General features: G+C 41.8%; 1 protein-coding gene across 6 annotated transcripts in view; it reads right to left on the bottom strand.

Moving 5' to 3' along the window:
• Positions 1-298: 298 nt before the first annotated feature.
• Positions 299-13715, bottom strand: part of sobpa (sine oculis binding protein homolog (Drosophila) a) — a 57968-nt gene continuing 44551 nt past the window's right edge. For 5 of the 6 annotated variants that reach the window (XM_087832751.1, XM_087832748.1, XM_087832747.1 and 2 more), the window contains 3 exons: positions 13093-13188; positions 2430-4455; positions 299-353 (listed from right to left, as the gene is read on the bottom strand). In XM_087832751.1, coding sequence (XP_087688877.1) covers positions 2431-4455; positions 13093-13188 — 2121 coding nt within the window. In that variant the 3' untranslated portion in view covers positions 299-353; position 2430. The remainder of the gene's footprint in view (positions 354-2429; positions 4456-13092; positions 13189-13715) is intronic. The other variant, XM_006799372.3, reaches the window with a different exon arrangement.

The following is a 13715-nucleotide window of genomic DNA, read 5'->3' as shown; positions in this document are numbered from 1 at the left end:
CAGAGAGTACTTGTTCGATAGGGGAGGGTGGGTTGAAGTCTAAAGGGGCAGTGTGGCTGAGAGTCTCTAAATGAGGAGAGGAGCAGTGGGGTAAATTCCTCCTGTTGCAGGAATATACTGTCTTCAGTTCAGGGATCAAACGGTCCTGGTGGCCATCAGAGTGTCTGTCGCACAGACAACAGTAGTCCACTTGGCTATGATACACATCATCATGTTTGTTTGGACTCATCGGTCATCAAAGGCGATTTGTGGTGCTGGTAGACTGGACGATGGGTAAGGATGAGGACAGTGTGTGTGTGTGTGGGTGGACAAGTGAGTGTCGTTGATGGCACTGCGGTCCTCAGAGCATCCATCTGTGAAGCAGAGTGGGAGGAGAATTAGACGGAGTCAGAGCTGTTTTCGGGCAAAGCTGATGCATGAATTCAAGGTATTTTAATTTGAAGGTAAGTGGGAGAGTGGAGGATGTTCAGAGCAAAGACAGTTTTGGTGTTAAAACCACTGAGGGCCAAATGAAGGAACATGCAGATTTTTAACAGCACTTCCTAATTTGTGGTTTATTCTCCCAGCAATCAGAATCAGCTTGAGGACACTTTTGGGCAAATAAAGAATAAAACATTCAGCTTCTGCTTCTCTATTGGAATAAATTTTACATAATGTGTTAGATATTTCATAATGAATGCCTTGTGATGTTGCAGGCAAGGTGAGATATGGTATTCCACATTTTGCACACTAAGGAGGACCAAAACCCCCTAGATAAATAATAAATATATATAAAAAATAAATACATGACTTTATTAAAAATAATATGCAATTAGGTGCATTAAAATAATATAAAAAAACTATTGTAGGCATAAATTAATTTGAGAAATATATAAATTAATATTTATAATTTAATTAGCTTCTATTTTTTATTTGCTGGAATTTCTCTGTTTAATTACGGAGTCATTTATTTAGGTTGGGAGAAACAAGAGGAGAAGAAATTCTAAGGGAAAATAATGCAGAAATAAATATGGAACTTTAAAAATAAATGAAATTAAATCCCCCCAAAAAAGAATCAATAAATTAAATGGACAAAACAATTAAAATCAAATTAATATAAATAATAAACCAAATGGGAAAATAAATATTGAGTAAAATAAATAGATTTTGTGGTACTTTGTTATTCTTTTTAAAAACAAAAAAGCAGTATTAAAATAAATGTAGGCATAACGTATTTACCTGATTGCATTTTTTCATCTTTTTTTTGTTGGTTATTATTTTGCGCAACCATTTACCAGAAAGCAAGCGAGGGAGGCACTGTTGGTCCTCCATATTTTTGCTATTGTATCAGTACTTGCAGATTGCAGTGCATCACTTCTGTTTATTTCAGCTGCTGGTTGGCGTTTAGCAGCGCTGAGTGTGCAGGGGGCTTGATTTCCATCTTTTGTCGTTACCAATTAATCTTATTCAGAGCACTCGCCTCATGTTACCATAACCTGAATTGGTCTTCAATTGCTCTTGAATACAATTTCATTTAATTAATAACTCGAGGATTGCATCATTAAATTTGGCATTAATGGCATAAAAGGCTCCTCATTCAAACTCCGAAGCTCCTATACTGCCAGTCACAGTAAAGCAAAGACGAGTATTCCTCTTGTAAAATGACATCGAGGCGCAAGCTCATGTGGAAATGTGTGTTCGGTAAATGAGTGTTGGCTAATCACATGACTCCAAATGCTCCTAACATCTAGGATAAATGTATTCTTCGTATGTATTCGTCTTAAGGTTTTATTTCAGAATGGTTTGGCTGTATATTAAGAGGACAAGGCCCTCCTTGTGCATAGCCTGCTTGTATTAACACCACCTTGTAGGTGTGCTGGTTCATTTCATCTTTTCACAAATGGGCTTTGTGTCAGGTTCCCTCCTGCTTCACTAACCCTTTTAGAGTCTTTTCAGTGCCAGTCCCTGCGAGTGCCCCTCCGGGTGACAATCTCATACATCACCTGCAGTCCGTCTGTCACAGTGGATTTAATGCCAGGGAACCTGCACGCTGGCATTATTTTGGAGGTAATAATTCAACTAATGCTTGTTTGACCCCTTCCGCTGTGACTGCACGAGGGCACACCGAGTCTGCCCTTGAATCAAGCATCACATTGTTGAAATTCTGATTAAGTGATCAACCCTATTATGTCTTTTCGAAATGACAAAATACAAAATAATCCGGTTGCCAGAGATTTCCAGATGTGAAGATTATAAATATGAAACAGCTGGTTAAAGAACATTTTCAACTGAAGGGAGTCATTTTGAATAGTTTAAAGACGCACCCTGGGGAGTAAGAGACTTTTAAAACCAACTCTTAATTTGAAAAAACCCCGACTGTGAATTATGAAATGTCACTGAATAAATCTGTTTGAATTTATATTTCAAGTCGGTTGTGGGAAAACACTCACCTCATTTGTTTTGATTGCGAATTCGCAGACACCTCCTCTTCAGCGGCGGCTCGAGCTCAGGACTCCCAGCGGCTGATAGCGGTGCGCTGATGGAGCAGGAGAGGATGGCTGTCTTGTCGGCGGCGGGCTTTGGCACAGGCTGTATGACAACACAGCCTCCGGTCGACAGCAGCGGTAGGGCGTAGGCATGCTCACCCTCCTCCAAGTTGGAGTCAGGATCTGGCTTACCCTCCACCGTGTTACCCATCTCATCTTGTGCTGAGACCCGCTTCCCTGGCTCCCATTCACCTACGGAACAATTGTTCTCTTTCAGCGCCTCACGCTCTAGCTCACCGTTAGCTGGGTGCTTCTCTGCCTCTCCTTCTCCTGCCTCTCCCCTTCGGTCAGATTCGAACGCAGGCGTGAGAAGTGGATGCCATCCTGTACCATTGACTATCACATTACATGGGGCAGCAGGGCTAGTCTGGTGCTGGGGTAAAGATGGGGGCTGGGTCCGTACTGTACTTGGTGAGGGTGGTGTTGTACGGTTAGAATAGTGGGGACTCTTCTGGCTCACTGAAGCTTTGCTGGGAGCACTGGAAGGTAGGGCTGATGATTCCAGTGTGTTAGGGTGTGTGGCCCCTTCTGGCTCCGCAGCACTGAGGAGTTCCTGTGAGAGCAGAGCCCCTTCCCCTTCATCACGATGGCTCTTCCCTTCCCTTCCCAGCTCAGCAGCTGGTGGAGATCTTGAATCTGCCTCTGGCTCTACTTTGACCTGGACACCAGGTAGAATCCTGTGAATTACCTGCTGCTGGCATGATCTTTGGCCCACTGTTAGATCAATAACCCCATCCATCAATGCAGGGCCACTGCTGAGACAAAGGTTGCCTGAGTTGTCCTCTGCCTTCACAGTCAATTCCACTGTCCTGCCTCTCTCTGACCGCACAGGAGAGACACGCCCTCCAGCTGGCTCTATCTTCTGGCTCCCTCTATCACCTCCAGAGGAGCCTGGAGAGTGGGGCCTAGAAGCTGAAGCTTCTGAGGACTCTGGAGCACTTCGGACAGAACCAGTACTCTCAGGTCGGTCCCTGGAGGATTTGGGGTTGAAGGGGATAGGGATTGGAATAGGAATTGGGACTGGGAGGGGTACAATGACAGGGTAAGGGACCAAGAGAGTTGGGGGAGGTACCAATGGAGCCAAGGACGGCATGCCAAAGTTCATCATTGGGGGCAGGGGGATGTGTCCATTGGGCATCATGTTGACTGGGGGGAAAGGCGGTAGGCCCGGCATGGGGATTCCAGGGTGTGGGGGAATCATGCCAGGGTTGGGATTGGATGAAGGGTGGACATGTGGAGATAGCAGAGGCCTGTGCATGGGGCTTGATGCAGCACCAAGGGTCCTAGGAGGTGGTGGTGGACCAATACCAGGAATGATTGGGTTTGACAGCGGGCTGTTGGGTCCTCCTGGGTGGGCAGAGGTGCGAAGAAATGGGGGGCGGATGTGCTGCATCATTTGATGCTCCATGAACAGAGGCAGGGGCATGGGTCCCCGGGGTGTCATCACCATGGGAGGGCTGCCAGAGGGGACCCCGACTGGTGGGTGAAGAGCAGGAACAGGTGGTGGGGGAAGTGAGGGGCTCTCATGGGGTCTGGGTGTGGGGATTTTGACTGAAGAGGAGGAGGATGGGGAGCAGACAGCTGCAGTGTCTGAGGGTGAGGCAGCAGAAGATGTGGAAGGGGCCAAAACTGAGGCGGCGGAAGGCCCTCCAGGTGAGGGAGCTTTACGTCGAAGGTCCGTTAGCGGCGTTCCCCAGGATTCAGGAGTGAGCAGCTGCACCCCTGAACTGCACTCCAGCTTACCCTCCCCTCCAGCTCCGTGTCCTGGGTTACACAGTGCTCCAGGAAGGGCAGCCTGGGTCTCTTTATAGAAAATGTCCATCTTATATTGGTTCAGGCATTTGGCACTGCAGAACTGCAGCCTCCGCTCACCAGCACCAAAGTCCAGGTACTCCTTAGTATGGCGAATATGTTTGCACCAGTCACACACCTGCAAAAAGAGACACACATATATAAGCACCTGTCAGCCTGCATACAAAGGACTCCTGATCTGTTTTTGATGATCCACTACAAAATATTCTCTGAAAAATGTGGGGAAGACGCTTAGTCTCCACACCATCTGTAGAGAAGCCCATTAGAGAAAGATTATTTTTAAGGAAGCTGATGTTGATTGTAAATACTTTTACAGATCTGCTGAAAAAAAAGGAAACATTTAACATTGAAGTTCTGCTTTCAACATATTTATGTGTTCTATCTTATGCTTGCATAATGGCGTTCAGCTGCTGAAGTGACTTTGCCTTTAACCTTCTGTCTTAACAAGAAATGCCCATTTACACCTTCTGTTGGCTATAAAGACCAGTGCCTCAAGCACAACACAAAAAGACGATTTCCCTCACACTGGTATTGAATTGTGGGTCAACAAGTCAAATCAGGTTAAACGGTAGAAGGACCACTGTATATTGGTGTAATGGGTAAATGGGTGAATAACAGAATTTTGTGCTGTTCTTTGGGTGGTGAAATGTTTTACTTTAAATATCTTTATAGGTTGCAGGTGATGGCTGAAGCTTGGTGCAAAACTTTCACGTTTTCTAACATTATTTTTCTCAGTCGAGCTCTGAGGTTTTTGGCTAAAAGCCACAATTGTTTGCTGAAAACTATTTATTTAAAGTGGCTGCAATATTAGTAAGATTGCAGTTAAAGTCAGTTAATCAAGTAAAGCCGGCTACACGTGAAAAGTGTGTATTTCTTTTGGGACCCATGCATTCATATGCATTTTTTTATATTTATATACTGCATAACTTTGCATCCTCCTCTCTCCCTGTACCCTTCTGCTGTACCTCCAGAGCTGCATGTAACTGATCTGTGATTTCTGCCACCGGTTCCTGTCAGGTGTTTTATGTTGTATTGTTTGTTTCCCCTCTTTGTTCTTTTCTCTTGACTCCTTTCTTACTCAGACAAAGCAGCATCAGATGCCTAACCTCCCTGAAAATGGCTCTACTTGAGATTTCTACCTATTAAAGCAGAGCTGATGTAACATGGCAACATGGCTATAAAGGGGTTAATAGTTCCTTGATATAGTAGGTGGATTGGTTGCATAAAGCCTTGTAAGACAACAGTAACATTTTACATTCAAAAAAATGGACTCGACTTCAGAGATTGCTTCTGTATGCAGAATGCAAACCTGGGCTGGATCCAAACATGTGGAGGCTCAATTGAAAAGTTGTCTTTCTTAGTCACCGCAATGGCAAAGATCCCAAAACGCACTGCTGCACTGTTTCATCAACGTTATACACCTTTTTTAGTGCAAAACGTGCAGATTTTTGGAGGGGAGGAAAATGAATGTGACCCTGGTAGAGCAGATAGCAGTGGGCGAGCCCTGAACACGGAGTTACTCGTCAGGCCACACACAGCTCACTCTGTCAGCTCTGGGAGGAGTGGCAGGTCCTCGCTGGAGATAATTAAGGCATTAATCAGTTGTCAGACCCTTCAACGACATCCATCCATCACACAGACCCTTAAGCCCCCCTGCTGAATGTTAATAAGTCGAGGGATGCAACCGGAAGGTGGATAAACTCCTTTTGCAAGCTGCATAGCAACATTGGATTATTTGGCAGGAAAGTGTCTGGCAGCAGCTGAAAGACAGTGGACTCACATGGGCTTTTGGGCAGATGCACTGCAGCACTGGCCAGGATTTCAAAAAGAAAACACAGTGTGCTGTCCTTCAACTGCAACATGTGTAAAACATCAGGTTGCTTGCCTCGATTATGTGCTTTACATCACAGGTGAACTGGTTGAAGCAGAGGCATTCACGAAAAGGGCAAAGGTCTGCATTTGACAGTCATTAGAGAGTGTCACTCTAACTTAAAAACTGAACCGAGTTTGAGAGAAGCAGCCGGAGAGCAGCAAAAACAGATCAGAGACTGAACTACACGGCGCTGGAAGCGCTCGGATGTCAGTCCCTTGAATTCTACATGCTTTAACTGCCCATTTAGTCCTCACTAATTCAATGAGCCATGACTGAGTAAAAGTCAAAAAGGTGCTCTCACAAGTTGAGTTTGATAATGGTATGCCCAGGATATTTTAAATAATAAATGTGCTGAAAATTTCCTCGACTCAGAAAGACAGATGGAGAGCACTTAACGACTTTCAGCACCGTGAGTGAAATTTCACTGCGCATTACGCTAATGGAGTTGTGCTTTCTCTTTCTCGCTCTCTCCCGGCTCCTGCACACAGATGTTTGCAGTTGAATGTAATTATGGTCATTTATTTCCATCGTGGCCAACAAACCAGCATCGGCGGTGTAGTTTAACCGTTTGCATTACAACGATTATCCGGCTTCTAAACAAGCACCCCAGTGGTCGACATGTTCTCCCTCCTCTGACTCTCTGACCCAATCCCGAATCTAGGGAATTTTAGGAATTTTAGGAATTCCCACATTAGTCAGCGACATGTTTTAGTGCATAAGAAAAAAAATGAACATATAAGGTGAGGTGATTTGTGAGGGGATTTGAGACATTCTCAGAGGTTAGAGCAATAAATAAACAGCATTTAGTTTGCTGCATTCAAAGAGAATGACCCAATAGAAAAGGTTAATTCTGTGGAGGACAAAAACTGCCGAAATATTAAAAATATAGAAATATATTGCAATTATGCAATGCACCAAAATATTAGAAATAAATGTAGAAATCCACAAATTTATAAACTGTGACATATTTATAATTGAATTATCATCTTTAACGTAAGAATCTTCATTTAGTTTACCATGTTATTTATTGACTTATTTACTTATTAATCTCTATTAACATTTACTCTTTAACATTTTTCTATTGCTGTATATGTTTCGGTTTTGTTTTGACTTTGTTTTCCTTTCATCAAACAGAAATATGTATAAAATTTAAAACGAAAGGAATAAATACAAAGAAAAACACATACAGAGGCAAATTAAATAAAAAATATCCACTTATGTCACATTTTTTAAAGATAATTTGTGAAATTCTTAATTTTGCCAGGCCTTTAAAAAAATTATTATTGATTTTGGCAGTTTGGATTCTCCATATAAGGCAGGGGCTTCAGATTTCTAAGGATATGTAGGATTTAAGAGATGAAGAGGAAGGCGAAGGAGGAGGTGGCAGCGGGTTAAGAGGCTGGAGAGTTTCAGACGGTGCAGAGATTGTAAGGTTTCATAAGAGGTTGTGGTGCCTGAAGTGGTTTTATATGTATGATGAAGAGGTTCGCTGAAAATGAGGAGGTTTAAGCAAGAAAAGTGCATCAAGGGACAGGCTTGGGTATCCCGCCCTGTTAAGGTCGATATGCGATTCTTTTGACACTTCTCACATTGCTTCCACAATCACAAAGTGCAAAACACAAAGATTAAACACATGAAAATGAACCAGGTGCTTGAAGCAAGGCTTGGTTTTTTTGTTATTTTACACTCCAAACAATCTGCAGCAAAGTATCCACCCGTGACGGCTCGGGTTCATCAGAGATTCTGAGAAGAGGCGGACAGAAACACTGAGCTGGCTGTACTGTGGATTTAGTCCAAAAACTAGATCATGTTGCAACAGACTGCCATCTTAAAGCACCTGGTCCACTGGAAGAAGAAAACAGTGTAAAGCTTACACTGATGTTTACACAAGAAAATTAAACTTTGGCAAGGCTTTAAAGACCATCTGCAACATGTGGACTTATTACTATGATTAACCAAACTATCAGTTTCCAGTTGCCTCATTCATTGTTGCAATGGTTATAATTACTTGGCTTACAAAAGAGGAAACATATCTGGTACAGATCCTCTCCCAGTGTTTTATACTGACTACACAGTGTACCTGACTTCTCCATCAAAACCTGAATGGATGAAAAGTTTTAAACTGCAGCTAAAAGCCAAGACGCAGGAGAACCACACTCACTGTGAGGTGGCTCTTTTCACAGCCAGCCATCCCATCAGTCATTATAGATGTGACATACAAAGGCCATTCTCACTTGGCCAGGTGAAGCTCAATTGTGCTATATTTCACAGCGCACGCTCACGCACGCACGGCGAGTAAAATAACTTCAGCTGCAAGAGAGACGAGGCAGACCTGGCGGATTGTGTTTGAATGTCAATGCAGCAGACGGGAGATCTATGAGATGAGATATCTACTCTGTGCTTTTCCATAGAAAGCACAGTTATATGCTTCATTTTTTTTTTTTTTTTTTTTTTGCAGGGTTTGGGAAAAATCAATACTGCTGTGATATCTGTGCGATGAATTTGAGGCTAGAGCCTGCACATAGCAAACTGAGACAACAAACTGGAGAAAAAACAGTTCACTAGAGTCTCTTCAGGGGAAAGGTTTAACTTTGAGGCGTTTACCGACAGGAGATACATTTCCACACCCTTAAATCCATAAATTCCTTTGGATCTGGACAAGCACAGATTCATTCATCTCCTTTTTTGTCAAACATGTCTTCAAAGTCCTTCCCTTGTCAGCTATAGACAGTGAGATCCAAGTAAGCGACATGGTGAGTGCGTGAATGCCTCTCAGTCATGAGAAAATTACACACTTATACACCAGTCATATAGCCACTGAATGCCAATCAGAGGAAATATTTAAGGTGACCCTGCATATATCTCAAAATCTAACAGCTAAACACTCAACATCTTCCTAATCTGAAGAACTGGCTTCAGACTGCTTCTCAGTGAGGAGAAGTTACTTTTATTTTGCTTGTTACCTCCATTTTCAAGCCTAACTAACAAGCTACTCAGGATAGCTTCTTCGTTAGGTAAGCGAGGGTAAGTAGTGCTGATCAGCCTATCAAAAAGCCAATTTCAGAGGTAGTTTGTATAATGTGTCACGTCTGAAGTCAGAAGTTCTTATGGTTGTTTTGAATGACTGAGGGGTGGAGGGAACAGCCAGCTTTCACAGAGAGGGAGAGCGGAGATGCAGTAATATTTAATATTGCATTTTCCAGACAGTCTGTCAGACAGCATTGTATCTGGTGGATACATAAACAGTTGGCGCTTCTATAAAACAAGAGTTTAAAGAGAAAATTTGGTGTTTTGAAGACAGAGTCCTGTATGATCAGTGCTAGACTGAATCTTGCAGATGGACACTTTGCTCTGATGTAACTGGATCCTTTGGTTCTAGTTGATTATAAACTATGCAAAGACTTTGGTACTGAGTAGTTGATGTCGTGTAGGCAAAAGCATGTTGTATTAAAGTAAATGTTATAGCCTTTAGTTGGTCAACATAAAATAAATTTGTTAGGAAACAAAACCTGAACATACAAAAGTTAAAAAATGATTCCACATGTTTGGAATGGGAGACTGGAAGACTGTCCAATAAAATATTATGAATGAGTACACCTGTTTCGCATTACAAACACGTGAAATTCTCGAGATTTAAGAATCTCCTTTGCAACAATGTCCTGGGCATTAACCTAACACACTTTTCAATTGTGGAAGAAGCTGAAGCTCCCAGTGTTCTACACATAGGTTCAAACTCGGTACACAGCTGCCTAGAAACATAACATTACTGTCATCAACAGACATATAGATATATATAGAAGCTGTGATAGAAGCTGTGATAAATTTGAAAGCCCCACTAAGTTTACAGAAATATTTTTTATTTATATTTAGCAGAATGTTTTAGAAGATTTTAGAAGACAACATACAGTTTTTGTTTACTTTTTTTTTTTTTTTTTTTTTTTTTTACGATAATAACATCTCATTTATATCCACAAAACTTGAATATTGCAACATATGCTCACCAGCCACTTTGTTAGGTACACTTGTGTATTTCAGAAACAGCTGATCTACTATGATTTTCCAGCGCAACAATCTCTTGGGTTTACAGAGAATGGTCCGAAAAAGAGAAAAAAAATATTGTATGGGCGTCATCAACAAAGTTGATGTCAGACATCAGTTCAATTCAATTTTACTGCTATTTCGCCAAATCACAACAGTAGTCGTCTCAAGGCGCTTTGTATTGTAAGGTAAAGACCCTACAATAACAGAAAGCAAACTCTAACAATCAAATGATGCCCTTTGAGCAAGCACTTGGTGACAGTGGGAAGGAAAAACTCCCTTTTAACGGGAAGAAACCTCCGGCAGATACAGGCTCAGGAAGGGGCAGTCAGCTGTTGTGGTTGGGAGGTGAGGGGAGGAAGAGAGGACAAAAGATGCACTGCTGAAGAGGGACAAAGACTAATAACAAGCAATGTTCCCTCTAAGCTGGCGCATGCGCAATTACACACTGCTGGCACGGTCTGTGTGCACAGAAAAGAAAAAAAATCGAACCTGAATTGAAATTAAAATGAATACTTTAACAATAATGTTTTGCAGTGTTAGTCAGTAAGTGACTGGCTGCTCCCGTATGGGATTAGAACGATGCCACTTTATCCCATAATCCAGCCAATAATGTGATTCACATTCGTATATACGCAGCTAATCAACGTCGTTGACAGGCTATGACAGCGTCCTTATGTGCCGACACCGGTGTTTTAGCTAGCAAAGCGGCGTGGCTGATGTGGAGTGAAGCCACGTTAATGAAGGACAGATGGAACAACTGACGGGAAATAGTGTGGACTCTATAGAAGTTTTTAAATTGTGTTGATAGGCCACGTAAAACCAGAGTTATGATAAAAATATCTGCAACGTTTGGTTTTCTTCCTGAATACTGTCGTTGTTTATATTTACTGTGAGAAGGAACGGTAAAATCTGCATTTTATAAGGAAAACACTCTCTGCATGTGAGCAAAAACAAAACCAAAAAACCCCATCCTTTCCTATTGGTGGAAAAATGTACCATGTCGACCAATTAAAAATGATATGGTAACATCGCATTTAGTTGTTTAGGAAGGGAGGAAGTTTTAGGAGTGACAGTGTTTTGAGATGTGAGAGATTTGACGTTTAGCACAAATCTTGTGTAGTTAGTGTGTAGTGTAGTCAATAGTTTTGTTGTGTGTGTCAGAACAATGAGGCGACTGCTGAATGTTACAGGTGTTACAGGAGTGATACATCTCCTGTTGTCAGGCCTGCAGGTATCAGGCTGTTGTTCTCCTTTATCTCATAGTGGACAGAAATTATCTTTTGGAGTGGCACAAATAATTTGTGTGGCATCAGATTTGATGCAGAACAGCTGATTGTTCTGTAAATAGTTTGAAATGTTTATTTAAAAAACCACATTGGCTGCATTTTTACGTAAACAGCTGCAAAAAACTTTGTTGTTTGCATACTCAGTTACTTTTTTTGAAGAAGTAACTATATAATTAATTGCCCAACATTGGTCATTATATACTGTATTTTGCAGAGAGAGAGTTACAGGACTCTCTTATTTTAACTTCCAATAGTGTTAAAATACCACACAGGTCATGAGCAAGATTTTATTAAATTTTCATTGTAAGTGGGCTAAAGCAGTTAATTAAAAGTAGTCTAACATAAATGTAAATGCTGTAATTTGATCATTTTAATAAACGGTGTAACTTGGATGGATTCGATGCCGGCGTGACCACAGTGCACACGTCTGCTGTTGCTCACAGTGGTCTAAGGGATCGCTCAGGGAGTTTGTGTGTTCAGTCAGACACATGAAAAATTAGAGGGAGCATTGATAACAAGTCATGTTTAAATGCAGAGAGGTGTATAAACAGATTGTGAGTGAATAAGAAACACTCAGTGCATCATGGGAAGCATAACTACTACTGCAGCATAACTAAGGGAGGATTCGGGGTCACCTGATCCAGCCAGGTCAGGGAAGAATGGTTGCCCTGAACTGATAAGAAAGTGACAGTAACTCAAAAAACCACTGTTTACAATCTAGGTAAGGATGAGGAATAGCATTTCTGAATGCATAAGACATCCAACTAGGAAGCAGATGAGCTACAGCAGCAGAAGACCACACCTGATGCCACTTCTGTCAGTCAAGAATAGGAAACTGAAGTTATAATTCATATGGGTTCAACACAACGGCACAAAAGACTGGAAAACTGTTGCCTGGTCTCATGAGTCTCTATAGCTGTGCATTGTTTAAATGTCACAGCTAACTTAAGTGTTCTTGCTGACCATGATCATTCCTCTATGACATGAAGAATTAAATCCAACAAAGTGTCTGGTGAGTGCATAAGATATATTTGGCGCCATCACATTGCCTGGCAATTACCTAACAATGGACTGAAATGGCACTTTTATGGCAGAGCAGGATATGGGCATGTACTAGTAAAATGTACAGGTATATCAACATTTCCAATAAATATTATTCAGTAAAGCCAACTTAGCTTCACTGCTATTATTGCAATATTATACACCTGCTTTAACTGTGAGACTGCATGTGTCTGATAGCTCCTAAAAAGACTGACACAGCTCACTACATGAAAAATGAAAATGGGCAAAATAAATGATAAAGCATGAAAAAAGTTCAGAACATAACAAATGGAAACGTTTAAGTGAAGCAATTTGTGCAGCATCTTGTTTGGAGAGGTTTGAGGAAGAGCCTGCTTTGCTTTTACAGTAATTCTCAAACACAAACCAGCCCAGGCACATTTCAGACATGACTTGAAAATTACATATTTCTAAACAAAGAACAACATCAAAACATATTTGTGCAGAAGCCATTAAGCTTAACTCTTGTCTGGCATTAAATGGGTATGGTCCTTACAAGCACATCGCTGTTTGTCTTGAAGACAAGCCTGGGCGTGTCCTGAGCAAAGCTGTGCAGGGGTAATTTCCCACCGAGGCCATCGTCGTCTCTTGCCTGGGGGGGAGAAATAATGGCTTCTTTTTACGAATGGACAAAATAAACACGTGAACAGAGGCAACAAGGAAACAGAAATGGGGGAAAAAAACAATGAGAAAGATGAACAGAAATGGTGACTGTAAAATGGGTGAAGAGCCATTGGTTTGTGATCAAACCAATGGGCGGGCGAGGGGTGAGGGGTTAAGGATCCTCTGAAACAAAACAGTGAGTGAGTGTGCAGGTGTGCATGTGCAGTTCGTGTGTGCAAGACATTTAGTTTAGGCAGTTAAAATGCTGCAAACAATTGTGCCTATTTAACACCCATCAATCTACGATATAAGGTGTGATCAAAAAGTTCTGAGAACAGGTCAATGAAAATCAAAAGGTTTATCTGATTTGAATTTTGGGTGATCCCCCCTCCAACAACATCTTCTTGTGCACCTCAGCTTTTATGTTTAGATCTCTCAGTGAGTGCTATTCCCATTGTGTCCCCTCACACCCGTACCGTTCCAGTTGGTGTGTAATCCTTCAACTTGATTTTCAGT

Source organism: Neolamprologus brichardi, chromosome 19 (assembly GCF_056152115.1).
Source record: "Neolamprologus brichardi isolate AB-2024 chromosome 19, ASM5615211v1, whole genome shotgun sequence".
In the NCBI taxonomy this organism is placed as follows: domain Eukaryota; kingdom Metazoa; phylum Chordata; class Actinopteri; order Cichliformes; family Cichlidae; genus Neolamprologus; species Neolamprologus brichardi.
Note: the sequence above shows the minus strand (reverse complement) of the source record. Positions and strands in the feature narration are given on the sequence as shown.